General features: G+C 39.2%; 2 protein-coding genes across 2 annotated transcripts in view; both read left to right on the forward strand.

Annotated features, from left to right (window-relative positions):
* The window catches only part of abcc10 (ATP-binding cassette, sub-family C (CFTR/MRP), member 10), a 16,879-nt gene extending 4,921 nt beyond the window's left edge, over nt 1-11,958 (forward strand). Inside the window, exons 6-23 of the mRNA XM_005751693.2 lie at nt 1,148-1,304; nt 2,432-2,577; nt 2,792-2,871; nt 3,169-3,340; nt 3,478-3,576; nt 3,892-4,081; nt 5,183-5,260; nt 5,469-5,657; nt 5,972-6,110; nt 6,500-6,692; nt 7,448-7,791; nt 8,000-8,169; nt 8,261-8,421; nt 8,917-9,170; nt 9,331-9,476; nt 10,009-10,106; nt 10,571-10,683; nt 10,818-11,958. Of these exons, the coding sequence (XP_005751750.1) occupies nt 1,148-1,304; nt 2,432-2,577; nt 2,792-2,871; nt 3,169-3,340; nt 3,478-3,576; nt 3,892-4,081; nt 5,183-5,260; nt 5,469-5,657; nt 5,972-6,110; nt 6,500-6,692; nt 7,448-7,791; nt 8,000-8,169; nt 8,261-8,421; nt 8,917-9,170; nt 9,331-9,476; nt 10,009-10,106; nt 10,571-10,683; nt 10,818-10,953 (2,865 nt within the window). The 3' untranslated portion in view covers nt 10,954-11,958. The remainder of the gene's footprint in view (nt 1-1,147; nt 1,305-2,431; nt 2,578-2,791; nt 2,872-3,168; nt 3,341-3,477; nt 3,577-3,891; nt 4,082-5,182; nt 5,261-5,468; nt 5,658-5,971; nt 6,111-6,499; nt 6,693-7,447; nt 7,792-7,999; nt 8,170-8,260; nt 8,422-8,916; nt 9,171-9,330; nt 9,477-10,008; nt 10,107-10,570; nt 10,684-10,817) is intronic.
* Nucleotides 11,959-14,622: 2,664 nt separating this feature from the next.
* Nucleotides 14,623-19,839, forward strand: LOC106456506 (neuroblast differentiation-associated protein AHNAK-like; the record flags this gene model as incomplete). The annotated part of the gene is made up of 5 exons (XM_013915550.1): nt 14,623-14,697; nt 16,059-16,112; nt 16,244-16,367; nt 17,907-18,076; nt 18,364-19,839. Coding segments are annotated over exons 2-5 (1,773 nt in total), but the record flags the coding sequence as incomplete, so codon positions are not given.

Below are 19,839 nucleotides of genomic sequence, written 5' to 3' on the forward strand. Positions count from 1 at the left end.
GCTCTCACATACACACGGGTGTGTATGTGAGAGCACACGGGGACTCACACACACAAACTACACCCTTTTTGGCTCCTACCTCAAAGCACACTGTGCGCTGTCGATCTTACGTACTGCACAATAATGTTTAATATTTAGTATTTACTGTTACATTCCCATAGATCATCGTGATGTTGTTATTATGTTGCTCTTTTTTTCTTTCTTCTGCTTGTTTTCTCTTTTTTCTTTCTTAACAGGTGATTGATATATGTATTTTCTTGTCTGCTTATTTTGTTGTTTTTTTGTTTTTTGCCCTTTATCCCCGTCCCTCTTCTCCTCTATTTTTCTTTCCCTCTTTCTTTCTCCCCTTTCTTTTCCCCAGTCAAGTCTGTCCCGTATTTAACAAGTAAAAAAAAAGAAAAAAAAAAAGAGGGCAGCAGTGGAAATGAAATGTCAGAGGGAGAGATGAGAAGGGAGGGTGTGTTTGATGACATGGTACATGCATAAGTACCACAGTTGGAGTTGTCTGCTTGAACCAGCTCACTCCAATGCATCGAAGACCTTCTTCAAACAAAATTTTCCCCCATCTTTTTTCTAATCAATCATTACAATTGGACAACTTTAGAATAATAATTTGTATTATTTAAGTGCCATAAAAGGTTGAGGTAGATTTGCTGCACAGTGAGCAATAATGTTCAAATGACTAACAACTCATAGCAGTAATAGTTATTTTATTTCAATAGGCACAAGTAAAATCAAGTCAGTTTTATTTGCATATTACACATTGAGCTTCAGGGGATCTATATCCTGCACAGAAAAGTGTTCAGCACGCTTCATGATCAGGATCAGGATTGGATTTGGACCATCAGAAAAATTCCCCAAAATGACAGTCAAGGACAATGGTGAAAAAAAATTGCCACTGAGATAAATATATTAATTTATTAAATAATTCTCAGAATAGAAAAAATGTTTTGTACCTTTTTTGTACCTATATTTCTGTATTCCTAGTAAAAAAGGATATCAGTGGCTTTGAACTTAGAAATTCTTTAAGCTAGTTTTATGCTCTCATGTGAATGATTGTATAAATGCATATATAACAATGGACTATATAACTTGTGATAAGTTTTTAAGAGTGCATTCTTGTAAATGTGATTCTCATCCCATGCAGGTGTTTACCACACTTGCCCTTGTAGGAATGTTGATCATCCCACTCAATGCTTTCCCCTGGGTGCTCAATGGAGTCCTGGAAGCCAAAGTGTCTCTGGAACGAATCCAGCGCTTCTTTAAACTAACCAACCAGAACCTGCAGGCATACTATGCCCTGGGTAGGGTACTGCTTGATTTCCTACTTTGTTTGTGTGGAGGTGTATTTGATTTTGATGTGAAACAGGTCCTCGTGCTTTTTTGTTCATTCAAGGAAAAAGCAGTTTTTATGAATGTTTAGAACAGCTTCTGCTCATTAAAGATGAGGTTATTTTCTGCTTTAATCAAGTATTTGTTCGAGTGATTGCATCAAATGCTATTTTTTCAAAGAGTAAAGTTCACAGAAACTAAAGAAAACGTTTTACCCAACTGTACATAGTAGGGATGCACCGATACCGATACTGGTATCGTGGACTGGCAGTGTGGACCGGAACAGCCAACTTTAACTCAGGTTTTGGAAAAGCGGTGAAAAATGTCAAGAGAAAATCCACGGGCAGTTAAAATAACAGAGGCTCTGACTCATTTTATCGCTCTGGATGACCAGCCAATGCCAGTCGTGGAAAACATAGGATTCTTCTCAGCATACTCGAGCTGTGATATGAAATTCCCAGCCGCCCACACATCAGGGAGATAATGGTGCCAAAACTTTCTAAAGAGGTAAAGACAAGCAGTGTGTGCGCGATGTCAGTCCTTGGTTTAACGGCACAGTGGACTGATGATCCACGGGCAGATGGGGAGTTCGTTCGTCAATGCCAAATACTTTCGTTATTTCGTTTGTTTGTTTACAATATGGACACTCTGCAACAATTTAAAAGTTTATTTTAATCTCAAACCTAATTTGTATTCTTTTATTCCAAACAGAAGTGTTTATTTATTATTCCGAAAACTCGAGACAGTGCCAATAGTTCAGTGATATTTTGTTAAATTACAATGTGGAGACTCTGCAATAATTTAACAGAAGTGCTTATTTTTCACTTGAAATTTTTTTGTGGTCATTTTTATTAAGATATTATTTATTATCGGCAGAGAATAAAATAAAACCTGTCTTCCAATTCATTGCATTTGTGTGTGTGTGTGGTAGAAGTATCGGTTTTTGTACTCTGTATCGGCAAGTACTCAGATCCGGTATCGTATCGGTTTGAAAAAAATTGCTAACGTTGCATCCCTAGTACATAGTTCATCAGCCAAACTTGCTTTTTTAAATCTATGTAATGTTTCTCTTGTGCTGAAATACCACATCTGTGCCCAGTGTCTCCAGAAGACAGCCAGACATCTGTCCTTTTGAGCCAGGGATCATTTTCATGGCAGGAACCCAGCAGTCCAAACGAAGAGGAAGAGTCTGGAGGAGCTAAAGGAAGCCTGCAGCTGCACAGTCTCAATTTAAACATAACCAAGGTACAAGCAACTATTGGGATTGTGCTTTAAAACAATCCCAATAGTTGGAAATTCATCGTCTCCTGTCAGTGATATAAGCTCAGTATTCAACACCCTAAAATTGTATATGAATATTTAAATTGCAAAAACGCATTGACACCAAAATGTTTTAACAGTAGGTGTTTGGAGCTGACTTAGTACAGACATGACATCTGCTGTCTTCTGTCTGGCTCAGGGCTCTCTGGTTGTCGTGGTTGGGAAGGTCGGCTGTGGAAAGAGCTCCTTATTGGCTGCTCTGACTGGAGAACTTAATAGGTACACAGCTTATGAAACTTTTATTGAAAATATTATCACTTATGACTTAATTTACATATGAAGAATGTTGTCGAGTCATCAATATTCCCTTTCCCAATATGAAAAGGTTTGCTTAGGTGATTAATAGGCAGTCAGGGGCTTTATGCTGCTCTAGATGATATTTTTCATCTTAGTTGGAACCAAAAAAGTCAATAAAATCAATAGTGAATCTGGTTTTAGTGTTTTTAAGTGCACTGACACAACCTGGGATTAATAATGTGTGACTAAGGTCTATCCATCTTCCACTTGTCTCTGCAGGCTGACTGGAGTGCTCTATGTTGCAGACAGGGAGGTTGGCTTTGGTTTGGCCTCACAGGAACCGTGGATCCAGCATGCATCAGTACGAGACAACATCTTGTTTGGCAGAGACTACGATGCTGCCTTCTACCAGGCTGTGATCAAGGCCTGCGCCCTCTCAGATGACCTCAATGTACGATTGTGACAATGTTATTGTTTACGTTTCTTCACACTGATTTCACTGTGCTTTGCATGGAGTTTCTGGGATTGTTTAAAATGTTAAATAAATTGGTTTTCAGGGCTTTGGTTGCTCTGTTTCTGCACCTGCAGGTTTTGCCAAATGGTGACAAGACTGAAGTGGGTGAGAACGGAGTGACTCTGAGTGGAGGACAGAAGGCCCGGCTGGCTCTTGCTAGAGCTGTTTACATGGTGAGTCTTCAGCACAATCCAGCCATCTGCTTCACACTCTAAGAGGCACAGAGGAGGTTTTACAAAATAAATGAGTTAGGCTGCAGTAAACAAGGATAAATGATATTGGAATTATATTTTTCCTTCTGTTGCACAGATTGATAAAAACTGAAAGCTATCAGGTAAACGTTCAGAGCTTTTAATTTTGTTTGAGGGAACTGCATGTTAACAGTTTCTTGTAACAAATAGTTACAAAGCCATAAAAAGCTGTTTATATGTAATATGCTTGTGTAATGTGATGTTGCCTCCCCTTCCTTTTTTCTGCTTCTCCTGCAGGACAAAGATATCTACCTCCTCGATGATCCACTGGCAGCAGTGGATGCAGATGTGGCTGAACACCTTATGAAGAAATGTATCATGGAGCTCCTCAGAGGGAAGACCAGAATCCTTTGCACACACCGCATAGAGTTTGTGGACAAAGCTGATGTGGTTGTCCTCATGGACAATGGAGCAATCGTCAAAACAGGTAGAAACTGAAGTCTGCTTTAAATCTTGGTGACATTTGTATAAATGTAACTTCTAAATGATTTAAAGTCCTTTTAGAAACAAATGTCACAGATCAGCAGCTTAAGTTATTTTGAAGTTTCCATCAAAATGGATGGGGAGAAAGTCATAACTCACAATTGTCATCAGTGGGTCATAGAAACTGCATGCAATAGAAGTGGCAGTCAAATACAAAAAATCCCAACAACTTTTGCATGTTTGCTCCAAAATACAGTTCGGAAAAGCATTTTTCATCCCACAGGTTATGCTTGTGCATGTGCATAGTTTCACCATATTACAGCTTCACCACTAACTGCTCATGCCAAATTAAAATCAATGTTCTATATGCACTTAGGCAAAATATAATTGAAAAAAAGTACACATCTCTACATCTGTAGAACAATAACAAGTAGAAAAAGATGTCTGCCTCCACATAGCTGAAGTGTACATTTATCCACAGAATAATGTGATTGGCTAATATGCTTTATACCTAAACTGTTGATTGGCTTTTGGGTAACGAGGTGGGACAACCGCCATCTTTAGCATCTCAGACTTTGATTTTTATTTGTAATTCTTAGAGTGCCATGTTGTCTTGTATAAGGTGTCCATATGCCAAGTAAAAAAAAAAGAGCGGCTATTGTACAGATACAGGACATTTATTAAAAGGCGTCATGGCTTTTTTGTTTTGTCTAGTTGTTTATATTGAGCTCACTTTATTAGTTTAGCATTACATGCAAGAAGAGCATCAACTTGTAAGTGGCTCAGGGAGTTGGGAAGCGCATCTGTAACCGGAAGGTCGCTGGTTCGATCCCCAGGCTCTCTGTCCTGGTCATTGTGTCCTTGTGCAAGACACTTTACCCTACCACCTACTGGTGTTGGCCAGCTTCTGTTAGTCTGCCCCAGGGCAGCTGTGGCTACAACTGTAGCTGCCTCCACCAGTGTGTGAATGTGAGAGTGAATGAATAGTGGCATAAAGCGCTTTGGGTGCCTTGAAAAGCGCTGTATAAAATCCAATCCATTATTATTATTATAAGGTGGAACATCTGTGGAATAAAAGGCCTTTCTATTCTTCTGTGTTAAACAGGGACACCAGCAGAAGTCCTTCCTTTGGTGGATGCAGTCCAGAAAAAGCAGAAGAACAACCGCAACACAAAAGAGAAAGGTGTGTTCACCTCACATTATGACAAACAAAAACTCAGGTATTAAAACAGTGGCGCATGTATAATCTCTTACAAGTCCAGAGTTCCCATTGTTGTCATCTTCTTCTTCAATAGCAATATCTCAACAAAATCTCAACAAATCCAAAATTCAGCTCTTCTTTCTGGGACTCTTATAATCCTTTTGGTTTGGCCCCTGTTGATTGTGAGCAGATGGCGTGGAGCAGGTTGAAGGGGAAATGAGTTCATTGCCTGAGCTACATGTGGATAATGATCCTGACCTCTCGGGGGCAGAGCAGAAACAGGTGGGCAGGCTGGCATGGAGAGTTTACCAGACCTACTGGGCCGCTGTGGGTGGAGTACTGGCCTCCTGCGTCTTAGTCTCTCTGCTCCTCATGCAAGGTTTGGAATGCTTTTTATGATCTTTGTACACTGGGGACGCTTAGCAATTTTTTCAGAAACATCACCTCCAAGATTGTCTCTCTGTGGTCAACATTTTTTCATCTTTTAAAGATGAGAATTATTTTTTAATTTTACTGCCAAAATTACAAAATAAGTCCAGGCGACCTGTATGATACTTGGGCGATATAGGATTATTGTTTAAAGCAGGCTTCAGGGTATTTTGTCCCCAAAAGAAAAAATAATTACTGTCTTCTGGCTTTAAATTCATTTCTAATTTAATAAGAACTTTGTGTGTGTGTTTGTGTGTAAATCAGCATCTAAAAATGTGTCTGACTGGTGGCTGTCCTACTGGATCTCTGAGCTAAAACACAATGGTTCCACTGGGAATAATGATTCTTCGTTACCTGCCTTCAGCTCACCTCATCTGCTGCTTTTCTCACCTGGAAGGCTCATGTGAGTTGACCAATTGGCAACATTTTGAAAAAGATTCTGTGAATGGTAACACAACCAAGATGTCTTGCTATCATTGTTCCAGAATAAACTTTAAAACACAAAATTTGTAACCAATTTTAAAAGAGCACATGCTATAATAATAACATGCAGTTCAGCCGTGAGATAATGATGATTTCTTTTAAAATTTCATTTATATATTATTTTTAAAAGGTACAGATGTAAAGACTTTGCCATTACATTTTCTATTATTATGTTAAACACAAAGTTTATCTTTTATTTTGAAGAATGAAAATAAAAACTGCTTTTAGTACTGTGATTTAAACTTTGACTTCTTCCTGTCTTACTTCAGTCTTTTGACTAAAATCAGATATTCACCTCTACCCATCCAGATCTTCAGTGCCCTCTGACTACACGTTCCTCTCGAACGACATCGATGCAGATGTTAAGTTTTACCTGACGGTCTACGGCTCCATTGCTGTGGCCAACACCGTGTTCACCGCGCTCCGTGCCTTCCTCTTTGCCTATGGAGTAATGTGTGCTGCTTCTGCCATCCACAACAGACTTCTGAATCAAGTCTTTAAGGTATGTCAGCAGTCAGCATAGCAGATTGAGTGCTTTTCATGTCTGGCAAAAATAGCTGAAGGTTGGAGAAACAGGGTGGTGACTGAAGGGTTAGCAGTGTGAGACATCAGACGTGCTGAGTAGATGTTCATTAACAGGAAGAGGTATGCTCACACTGCCTATGTTATCTACTTAATGCCAATCCTTCTGATGTGCTAGGTAGTTTTAAATACATATATAATAAGGATTTTATTTTATTTATTTTTACTGTCTCCAAACCATACATCATAGCAGGTCTCACTATAATCTTGTAAACCTTCCCTTTCACTTTTCCTGCTATTCTTCTGTCACAAATCACCCTGCGTGCTCGTCTTCACCCACTCCACCCTGCCTACGCTGTCCTCTTCACCTCTCTTGAACACTCTCTGATGCTTGACCTTAGATATTCAAACTCATCTCCCCTCACTGTCTCTTCCTCTTGCATGTTCACGTTTCCACCTGTCTTCCTCTCATTCACACACATACTTCTTTCTTCTACTGACTTTTATTTCTCTTTTCTCCAGTGTGTACCTCCACCTCTCCAGACTGTCTTCTACCTGTTCCCTTCTCTTACTACAGATCACAATTGCATCTGCAATTGTTATAGTTCACAAGATTCTTTAAAGAAAAATGCAAATGCATAATGAGAGAGGAAAACACTTTAAGTGTGAGTGACATGAGTAATTCCCACTTAGCAAAAAATATTAAAAAAATGTCTTGTTTGCGTGTCCATCCAGACCACTATGGCGTTCTTCGATACCACTCCTTTGGGCCGAATTCTCAACCGTTTTTCCTCAGACTTGTACAGCGTGGACGACAGCCTGCCGTTTGTCTTGAACATCTTACTGGCCAACATTTTTGGCTTGCTCGGCATGCTGGTGGTGATAAGTTACGGCCTGCCCTGGGTCCTGGTGGCCCTGCTTCCCCTGGGTCTGCTGTACTACCGCACACAGCACTTCTATAGACACACATCTCGAGAGCTGAAGCGCCTCAGCAGCCTCACTCTGTCACCAATCTACTCGCATTTTTCAGAGACACTGACTGGACTGGGAACGATCCGGGCCAGTGGCAACTCTGCCAGGTGAGTGACACGGAAACAGAGTTTTCAGTGATTAGATAAATGTATGTGAAAATAAGTAATAGTTGTTAACTTTATCTTGCACAGGACATAAAATTAATTTAAATTCTCTTGAACATAGGTGACAGGAAGTGTTAATATTAATAAAATATATTAGGTATAGGGACTAAAGAAACAGCTAAACCGCAGGGACATTTTTCTGCTGTTTCAGGTTTGAGGAGGAGAACGCCAGGCGTTTGGAGCAGAACCAACGCTGTTTGTTTCTTAGCTACGCTGCAGGGCAGTGGCTGGACATCCGTCTGCAGCTGATTGGTATCGCTGTGGTGACAGGCCTTGGGGTGATAGCTGTTGTTCAGCACCAGCTTAATTCTGTTGATCCAGGTAAGACAGCAGAAGAATTTGCAGGCTGTGCGTGTTTAATGACCGTAGGAGCCATTGAGTAAGACTGTGTGTGTGCCGGTTTTCCTATCAGGTCTGGTGGGTCTGTCCCTGTCCTACGCTTTGTCTATCACACAGCTGCTATCTGGCCTCATATTCAGCTTCACGCAGACTGAAATGCAGCTGGTGAGCGTGGAACGAACAGAGGAATATTCCACTGGACTGCCCATTGAACCACAGCATCAGAATACAGAGGTCGGGTGCACTGGATATTGATATTAACATAACAACAGTGGGTTACACTAAAGCTTTATCAGAGCTCCTGGCTTTACCTCACAGCTGTCTTCACAGAATGTATCTTACTTTTTAGTCCAAACCTGAAAGTCAGAGGAAAAGATCACAAGACACAATTTACATATATATTAATATATATATTAATAACATATGTAAACATTTGCACACCTATTTACATATTTAAATAAAGATGGACGTGGCATCTTTTTTTTGTCAATTGAAACAAAAGCCAACACAAAGTACTTTAACATGTATATTTTTCTATTGCCCAGCAGAGGGCAGTCTCTCTGCTTTAAAAAAATATGGGTTGTTGTAAAGAAATCTTTGGAAAACGGCCCTTCTTTTTTATGATACCATAAATCAAGTGTCGTTTCTAACGTGTTTATGGACTCAGTCACACGTTTTAAATTTCTTGGAGTACTATTTACATTTTACCCTCTCTGTTTCTGACCTCAGCTGTCCCCCTCATGGCCTGAGCACGGTTGTTTGGAGTTTCGGAATGTGGCTTTGACCTACAGGGATGGTCTTCCTAATGCCCTGGATGGAGTGAGCCTCATGGTGCGACCTGGAGAGAAAATAGGCATTGTGGGACGTACAGGATCTGGCAAGTCCACGATATTCTTGGCCCTGTTTCGGATGGTGGAGCTCAGCCAGGGTCAGATTCTCCTGGATCAGCTGGATATCACCACTGTGGGCCTAGTTCAACTCAGGTACATTTGAATTGAGTTCTTTATTGGTATTGGATAAGAGTTACATGAAAACTGTGCTCTAACACATTTTAGAAGATAAATTACTAACATAATGTACTTTATAATATAATAAAATCAGTGGGAGACAAGTTGACTTATGTGCTGTTGTTGCCCTCTGCAGGTCCAGGTTGGCCATTATTCCTCAGGACCCCTTCCTTTTCAGTGGCACAGTCAGAGAGAATCTGGACCCCTGTGGGCGACACTTGGAGCTGGAGCTGCTGGACGTCCTGGAGCAGTGCCACCTCAGCACTGTGGTCAGCAGAATGGGTGAGAGTTATTTACAAAAGTGTGTTTGACCCAGTGATTTAACAGAGAGCAGAAGAATTGCAGTGTTTTGTCTTTTTTGTTACAAAGGTGTGTCTGCTTGGCACCTTTGACGCCACCCTTTTCCATTCCTGTCTGCTCACATGACTGTCTGCTTCAGTTACAAAATGGTTCTTACCTACTTGCACTGGGAAAATGGTTCTTGAGTCAACACGCTGGATGATCGAAAGTATTTTTTTGTACCACAGAATAAATCTAAGGATCCACTGACCAACGGCTGGCAAACATACTTTGATAACTGATGACTGTGTTTCAGAACCTAACATTATTATCTTTGAGTTCTCTTTCCTCCTCTGTTATCTTTGTATTAATCCTGTTTACTTTATGGGCCATTTATCATAAAAGCCTAAAATAAAGGTTCAAATTTGCATGAAATGGAGCTGCTACTACATGAAGATCATCAACATGAAGATGTAGATGATGACAGATTCATGCTGCCTCTCATGCCTTTTGTGTGTGTTTTCGTGAATGTCAGGTGGTCTGGATGCTGAGGTGGGAGAAAGAGGAAGATTCTTCTCTGCAGGACAGAAGCAGCTGCTGTGTTTGGCCAGAGCTCTGTTGACGCAAGCCAAGGTGAGTTTTGCAGCTTTACCATTACACTGTACCGACGACACACGTCGTCTCCGACCACTGTCAGAGACGGTAAATTTCCTCTCGAGTGACTGACACTGATGGTGAGAGGGTGCAACAGAATTACAATACAGGGTGAAAAATAGTCTGTGGCTTTCTCTGTGACATCAGTGACAGTATGAGGCTGTAAACAAAGAACAAACTGTACAGGTTTGATTAGCTCTAATTATGTGACACGCCTTCGCCTGTTCACAAGGAAGTAGGTTGTAAGAGACTGCGTACAGGAGAAGGTATTTGCAAAAGCTTTGTGAATGTTATGCTTCTACATTACTGCAAAGAAGACCGACTAACTTTGTATTTCCAGACATTTATTTATTTATATTTACTGAGAACAAAATATTTTAGCGTGATTGCTCAAACAAATAAAGCAAAACATTTTTCCAATAAATGTTTTTGTTGTCATTTAGGTCCTGTGTATTGATGAAGCCACTGCCAGCGTGGATCATAAGACAGACAAACTCCTGCAGCAGACCATTAGAGAGAAGTTTCAGGACAAGACTGTGCTCACTATTGCCCACAGGTGACTGCATGTGTTCATGTCCTGCACTAAAGCACATTTCAGAATGTTATTTTACAACTGTAGTCTAAAACTTCCTGCTTTTTATTTTCTGAATGAAACACCTTTTTGTGTTTTGTGTGCCTGTCTCACATTAGGATCAACACCATCATGGACTGTGACCGTGTGCTAGTGATGCATGCTGGGAAGGTGGTGGAGTTTGACAGTCCCGTGTCTCTCTGCCAAGCTGATAACTCCATCTTTCACAGACTGGCGGGTGATCAGGGACAGTGAGATGATCAGACACATTTACAGACAACTTGCTGCTTTGAGTTGATGCAGAGAAGAGTTGCAGACTTTGAGCAAAAACTCATTAGGAACGGACAGCTTGGACTCAAAAGCGAGGCTGTTTGGAAATGTGATTATTCTAATGCATAAACAGCATTCATTGAATTTATGCCATATTCTTGAATCAAGACAACTACACAGCCCTCCCCCAACTCTTCCAGTGGTCACCAAGGAGTTCACTGGCCACTTGAGAAACATAATGTCTCTAGCATGTTCTGGGTCTGCCCTTAAGTCTCCTCAATCAGGAAGTACCCAAGACCACCTCAACTGGCTCCTTTAGATGTGCTGAAGTAGCAGCTCCACTCCAATCCATCCTCACTTTATCAGCTCAGCTCAGATATCCTTCTGCTGCTTGTATCTGCCATCTTTTTCAGACCACATCACCGGAGACAATTCATTAATCCGTCTGTAAATCTCCCGCTCCTTTGTTCATTCACTTAACATCAAGACTTTGATTCTTTAAACTCTGTACTTGGGGCATCAGCTCATTCAGAACCCAGGGGTGGCACTCCATCATTTTTATAGCTGAGAACCATCGTTTCAAGTCTCGGATGTCCAACTTCGGTTTCAAAGTCAGCAGTCACGAAAATTAAAAAAACAAACAGTAGCTTAAAATAAGGGGAATTAGTCAAATCCATTTGGTATAATAGCTGCTACTTTTTACACTTTGTTATTGTTATATTTGAATCCTAATTTAGACAGACAGCCAGAAATGTTCGTCACCATATGTAAATGACTCGTGTAAACTTGTCAGGAGTAATTTTGTGTTTATTCAGAACAACTGCCTGTGTTTGATGAAATAAGACATCATGTCTGCTTGCACTTATGTGAATTATGAACATAAATACCTGGCCCTAGATCTGGTCTTACCACAAGCCACTAAACATTGATGTGTTATAACAAAACACCACTCTGTAGAACAGCGGTCCCCAACCCCCGGGCCTCGGACCGGTACCGGGCCGTGAGAGTTGAGGCTCAGGTGTGAAATGTATGGTTTTCAGGGTTTTATCGGTTTTCAGCGTTATTTTGTTATCGTTTTTATCGTTAACTCAGTTTTCCTGGGTCTTTTCACGCGTGTTATGAATAAATCTTCTTTTTTTGGTACCTGTACTAGTTTTATTTTGTTGTATTTATCCGCGACACCTTAAAGGCCGGTCCATGAAAATATTGTCGGGCATAAACCGGTCGGTGGCGCAAAAAAGGTTGGGGACCGCTGCTGTAGAAGACATGTTGCAGTGGGATTACAGTAGCAATCTGAGTAGAAAAAAATGTCTAAATATATGAAATTATGACTTTATAATCTTGTTTTGGATTCATTTGAAGCAAATGATATGTGGAGCATTTTATGAATCATCTTTGAATATATAAAGAGAGTTCAGTCAGTCGTTGAGTGCTTTAGATAAAAAGAGAGACCTGAAAATAAGAAACATTCACAGTTCAACAATACAGAAATGTCTTATTTTTAGAATTTTATTTAAAAAAACATTTTATTGAAATTTTTTTTAAAATGCTGCAAGACCTGTAAGGGCTATGAGGAATTTTATTTGAATGGTAAATGGTAAATGGCCTGTATTTATATAGCGCTTTACTAGTCCCTAAGGACCCCAAAGCGCTTTACATGTCCAGTCATCCACCCATTCACACACACATTCACACACTGAATAGTACCTGATTCTGTATCTGCCAAGTTCAACATGAATATGGAAGGTAAAGTGCTTCATATTTTGTAGATTTAAATGAGAGTAGATGTATCAAAGTATTGTGAATCCTCATCTGTGGAACTAACATGAAGTTGCTGTTTCTTCCTCTTGTCTGCAAGGAAACACATCCAAACTTTTTACTTTCTTTCAAAGATGATGATTATAAATGGATGTGACTGTGTTCTTATGGAAGTACTATTTCATAGAATTACACATTTTCTAGTACCATTTACAATAATAGCAGGAACAGTAATCATAGCAGTCGTCATAATTTGTGTTTTCTTAATTCTTATAGTGTAGAAAATACAGGGTCACTTGAATGAGGTCAACATTGTATGAGACTTAATATAAAGTATATAAGTCTCATGAGATATATATAAAACATTTATTGTAAGTTTTCTTCTGCACAGGGCTGTTGGTGGTTTATTAGATCTTAGAACTACACTGAAGAGAAAAGCTCTGCCACAAAACAGTTGGTTTTAATTTATCCAACTCCTGTTTGTTCTGTTTTATCATTATATCCTGTTTTCTTTTTTTTACTCTTTTAATGTTAACCATCTGTGCAAAGAAAACACAAAATCCAGTTTCTCAGTGTTTTGTTTTTTTTTATTATGAAGAAGCATGCAGGCTTTTTATGACCAGACAGAGTCTTTTACTTTACTTCTCTGTCAATGATTTACTGTCATTCAACAGACTACAAAAACGATTCAGGCTTGCTGCAGGCAAAGAACTCAGCCTGGGGTGTGTTTGCCTCTCTTTATATGTACTGTTTTAAAGCAATCTGACTTTATTTTTTGACACATTTTATTTTTTTGGCATCAACGTCAGACTTTTCAGACATATGACATTGATCAAATAACCACATGCTGATCATCATATTAGTATATCTGTATGTGTCATAAATTGATCCCCTTCATCTCATGAATTGTATTTTCAAGTGCATTTTACTTTAATGTAAGACCAAGACAAAGAGCAACTGACAACCTGAATAATAAAACATTTGTCAGTCAAACAATTAAGGGAGGATAGCATGAATCATTTAAATTGATGAAATTGAGCTTTAATGTGAGCTGTAAATCAAATTTAGATTCAAGTATTAATAAAAAAAAGTTTATCTAAATGTTGTGATTGTGATGTTTGTATGCTTAGTTGCAGGTGAGTATATTTTGACAGGAGTGATTTTTGTTTTTTGTTTTTCTTGGCTTGTCAACAGCTGTAATGTAAAAAATTTGTTGGTAATAAAAATGATATTGATTATTAAACATGTATGTTGAGTTCATTCACCAGATTTGCCTGAGAACAATTAAAAACACTGTACAGTCAGAGCCCATATGGAGCTGCAGCTGTACCCTTTCAGGTAGGATTATATAATTCTGTGAATGCAACTGAGCTCTCTTTTCTTTCAATCCAGATTGAATCAGACAACAGTCTTTGTCCCCAACAAGTGACTAATCAGTGTGACTCACACGGTGAACGCCTGCCGCTCCCTTGGCTCAGGTCAGAATTTTTCTTACCACACTTATCAAGTTGTCAGGGGGAGTGTTTGTTTTTTTATTTTGTATTTTGGTCCCTTAAAATCAGGAATCAACCGTAATGCTAGCTTTAACATGCGTGCATACTCTATCTGTTTGCTTTCTAGGAAGAAATGTGCAGCTGTGTGACAGACACGTGGGTCAGACACTGAAGTTTTACTCTTGTCTGTTGTCGTGTGTATTTGTGTTTATATGCAGCGAGCCAGAGGCATGTGGTAGTCAAGGTGTGTGAAAGTTTCATGAGGGCGTATGATGCAAAAACGCATGTTTGTGTCTGTTGACAGTTAATGGCTCTTTAAAATGGAACCTGTTTGGCTGCTTCAGGTTGAGTATATGTCCACCTGACTGCACTGTATATCCTCATTCTCACCCTTCAGTGGAAATAGCATGGACTGGTGACTCTGTGGGGAAACTTTACGGCACGACTCCAACACCACAGCAGGCATATGCATGCTGAGGTAAGCTCAGTTTCTTAAATTTACTTTTCACTAGCAGGTTTCATGCGTCGTGGTAATGGGTTGCATTTCAGCTTTTCACCTGGCACCATTTCACCATATACCATTCAGTCTGTCTTCAGGTTTATTTTATTTTTGCAGCTAAACAAGCATCTTTTTTTTCTTTTGAAAGGCATTACTTTTCTTTATGACATTAGTAAATCTTTCAATAAACCTCTCAAGAAAAAAAAACACCTCACAAAATGTTTTTTTTTTTTTTTGAAAGAACATGTCTGGTCATCATTGTTCTGTATCTTGATGTTTTCACTTTTTTATAATTAGAAATTATACGTTATCTGAGGATTGTTAAATATTAGCACTGTAGTTCATTCTTCTAATTGGGACTCAACAAAGGCATGTGCACTTTGGCTTACTTGTAAAATGTTTAATATGTAACTGAATAGTATATCAGTGGCGTCCTTTAATCAAATGCCATTTGAAGTTGTGCATGATACCTGCTAAATGCTGAAAGTTTCGTCTTTTCATGCTAGCGAAGGATAAAATCCTCATGAGGAGATGTTTGATTGGAGTTGTTTACATGTCTAATGGTTACATTTTTGCTAATTGTTTTTCAATTTAAACATCATACAAACATAAATTATGTATATTATTGTACCTTAATATGATTTCACTTGAAAAATAAAAAGAGTCTATTGCCAACTATCATGTTGTTTTAACATTTTATGTATTTTAACAGTCCTGAGATAATTATTGACATGTCCATGTAATACCTGTTGCCTGATCACTCTTTATGTTGTTGCTGTTCAGCAATAGTACACTGAGGTTGCGGAGACATTTGCGTGGACATTTATTTCACATTTTCTATTAATGTGTGGAATTATAAAAACCCATAGATCATACTGTGTTGGATTCACAGGAGGCCTTTCTGTGTTCTTGTGTCATTGTGTTAGGAAGCAGTGGGTGTGGCTGCTTGGGCTTTGTGTTCTTGCAAAAAGAAAACAGTCTTGAAAAACCTGTTCTAGTTTTTCCTTAATGATGAGCTAACAGTTTCAAAGCCATAGTTTGAATACCTGAAAGATGCATCTGCTGACTCACCTGGGTGCCACTTCTCTAAGCACATACAGTACAGTACAGTATGTACAAAAATGGATACAGTCTTCCTCAAAGCCTTAAGATTTTTTACATTTAGTATGTATAGTAAAAATCTTTTAGAGGGGCGGAATTCATTCCATTTTAATGTTGTAGCTGACTGGTTTAATGCTCTACTTTAAGGAAAATACATGAACAGTTTGCCATTTGTTTTACTTGCTCCCTTAATCTGTTAATCAAAGTCTGTTAACTGTATATTATTTGTTCTTTTACAGGCTTAGTCAACCTGGATTTCTCAGTGCAATAGTGAGAAAACCACAAGAGTCATGGTATGAAACGTTTACATATTGTTTTAATTCTTCCTAAAATGCTCATATATACAGAATTGAATATTTTGTTTTAAATTGTCTACTTTAGAGGAGTAATTCTTCTGTTCAGTTTACAATAATGTTGCTTTTAGTTGCAGCCTTCACATCGCAGGGGAAGAAGCCTCTCTGAAGCCCTGACCTTGGAGCAGTTAGAGGAGGGAGGGGTGGTCATTTCCAGTATCAACAATGTCTCATCCGGCAAAGGACTAAAGGAAGGTATGAATCTTGACATCCTATTGAAACTTCTCTTCGTATTGTTTTTGACTTTTTGAAAACAAGAAATAAAATAGTTGTTCCTAAAAAGAACACACCTTAAATTCAAGGAAACTATTGTACATTTAAGTGCTGTGTTACCACTATATATTAAATCGTTATAGGAGGCCTGATCTTCCAGGTCAGGGGTCGGCAACATGCAGCTCTTTAGTATTTATACTGCGGCTCCACGTGGTTTGGAAAAAAATTATAAGTATTTAACTGAAATGTATTTTATTTGTGTTCGTTCTTTTTTAACTTGTAGTTCTAAATTAGAAGATTATTGTGATCTTGAAATATAAAAATAAAATGATATGCTGTTATTTTTTTATTGCTCAAAATAAGCGTCACACTCGCGTAAGGCATACCAGCAGCAATACCGTGCGTTTATGGAGACTTTCAACCCCAGGCAGGCCAATTATGGATCTTCGGATCCACATACGTATGTGAGCAGCTATTCTCCACCATGAGCTATGGTAAAAACAAACACCGCTCACGCCTCAAAGAGGACAGCTTACAGTCCTGCGTAAAGATGAAGTGACTTCGTACAGCCCTGATTTGCAGACGCTGTGCGTAGACGGTTTGGACCTGAAGTCCCTGATCCCATCACAGTCCCATTGTAAACATACAACGGCAGACCCGACGATGTTTGCATGTACATGCTTTTTGCTTTATTGACCACTTTTCACACATGGTTGCTGTAGCCAAACAGCCAGCTGTAGCTTTCCAGCTCACAGCCTGACACATACCAACACAACAGCAGAGAGAGCACAGACTTTAAACAGGCGAGGCTTGATTGTGGAAGCCGCTCAGGTCCGTCCACCTCCCCTGCAGTGGCACTGCAGACTACGCCCTGCCACACACATTAACCACGTAAAATAAATATTTATGCAGATATTTTGGAAATATTTATTTTTCATTTTTGAGGCAGTTAAGTGATTTTTTTTTTCCAATTATTTTTAAAATTCAGGTCAAGGCTCCGCTACAGGCTGCGAAATGGCAGCTGTGATATAAAGGTGATATAAGGATGACGGCTCACTACAGTTTTTGTTTAGTATATGAATAATTTAACTTCAGCTTTTTAATTCATTTAAAATAGACCTTCAACTAGGTGCCTTTCCTTTTTGTTATATTTTTTAAAAGGTCAAAATGTGTTCATTACATAAATAAAATGTAATTTTCTCTGTAGCACTTCATGGATTTCATGAGCAACACGCTTTAGGTGTTTATACAAAGCATAAAGGTAAAAAACAATAACAGTGTTATCTTCATTTTAGATGTCAAAAAGTATTTGCGGCTCCCAGTGTTTTCTTTTCTTTGGAAACTGGGTCCAAATGGCTCTTTGGGTGTTAAAGGTTGCTGACCGCTGTTCTAGGTCAAGATCAGGCCAGGTTTAAAGTACTAAAACTGCCCTTGAAGGATATACAGTATTATTTGCTCACAGTCAAGCATGTTCTCGAACAAGATATTTTTTTGTGCAAGAACTTTATTTGTCTTTTTCAGGGGATGAAATTCTGGGGGCAACAATCAATTTTGATCAACTGTCCAAAGAAGAGGTGTCAAAAGTACTGAAGCTGATGGAGCCATTTGATGATAAAGTTCAAGTCCTCACTCGAAGCAACCGGAGCAAGAGCCTTGACAATCTGGACCAGTGTACCAAGGGTCCTGGGGCTGTAGGTTAAATGCAGATAATATCAATTAAAAATAAAGGATTAGTAATTATATTAGTTTCAGTATGTTTATGCAACAGTGGAACACAGTTCACAATTGTTTACATTTTCTGATGCAGATACATTTAATGCTGGATGCAAAAAAACAAAACAAAAGAATTTGGTACTCAAATTAAATAGTGATGATGATGATGATGACAATTGATAATTAATAATTATCTCCCATCTGTTACAACACAAACTCTCATGTTATAGTTGCATTCCAATCACCAACTTCTCACTGTTTCCAGATGCTGACGGATTCCTACAACAAACTGTACAACACCAAAATCAAGAAGTTTTTGATGGATGATGGACCCAGTGTTGAAGGGGGCTACGTGAATGGGGAGTTTACTGCCAAACCACCTGTACAAAGCTCATCCAAGGTCAACCAAAGAAATGACATGGGGCTGCCTCGCCTTGGAGTTGACTTTGGACTTCTGAAATCCAAGACTTTAATCACAGATGCTAATGCTGATTCACACTCTTATGAGGGAAGCTTAACAGATGGCAGCAATCTGAATCTTCCACCGCTAGGTCTTGGCTTGAATGGGACTAATCTAAGTGAAGCTCAGGTTCCAAGATTCAAAATCGGTGCCAGATGTCCAGATCTATACTTACCAGAAGACCCAAATATCAGCACTACATCTTGTATGCAATTGCAAAATACTGACCACCCATCATTTGACAATGCAATGCGAAATCTTGAAAATCCTCAAATTGGACTTGAAGTTCCAGAAGTAGATGTAGGCCTAAAAGGTTCAAACATTTCTACCCCTGAAATGGGGATAGACCTTGATGGCAGAAGTTTCTGTGGTCCATCTGTTAATTCCAGCGTTCCCAAAGTGGCCATTGAAGGAAGAAACCAGGAATTCAAAATGCCTACATTTAAACTGCCAGATCTGGGCCACTCAGGATCTTTTTTTAGTGGTCCAGAATGTGATGTTAAGCATGAAGGCACACCAGGGAAACTCAGTCTAAATTATTCCAAGAGACTGAAAAACCCAGATCTAAATTTGGATGATTCTACCAGTTATGTAAAATCACCCAAGCTTAGGCTGTCTGGGATATCACCTGATTCAGAGCAAGGAATGTTGGGTATTAATGTATCAAAACCAGATATCAGTGGGACAGACTCTGACATGCCTTTAAGTGAAATCAAGATGTCACACAAGAAACCAAGGATTTCTCTTAAATCTCCTGATTTAGATTTGGATGCTCAATCTGGCATGCTCAAAAGTGACGCTGATGTTAAAACACCTGACCTAAGATTGAAAACATCAAAACTAAAAGGTGGCATGTCTGCACCTGATGCAAACATTCCCAAAGCTGACCTTAAGGGTGAAAATTGGGCCACTGATGCTCCATCAGTTAGTATTAAAGGTCCATCTGGAAAATACAAGGCTCCAACGTTTAGAATGCCCAAATTTGACTTACCAGTCATTCAGGTTCCTGGTTTGAATGGAGACTTGGATGGACCCAATGGACAGCTTTCAGGTACACTGCCTAGAGGGTCAAATTTAAAACTAAATGCACCTGACATAAACATGCCAAACATTGACCTCAAAGCCCCAAAGCTGAAAATGGATAAACCAAATGCCAACTTGGACTTGCCATCAGGCAAAGTTAAAATGCCAGAGCTTCATGGTCCAGATTGGGGTGTTAATGCTCCTTCTGGGAAATTAAAAATGCCTAAATTTAATCTGTCAGGGACACTGCCTAAAGGA

This window comes from Pundamilia nyererei, unplaced genomic scaffold (genome assembly GCF_000239375.1).
Source record: "Pundamilia nyererei isolate P.nyererei 1_Seehausen unplaced genomic scaffold, PunNye1.0 scaffold00322, whole genome shotgun sequence".
NCBI classification, from domain to species: Eukaryota; Metazoa; Chordata; class Actinopteri; order Cichliformes; family Cichlidae; genus Pundamilia; species Pundamilia nyererei.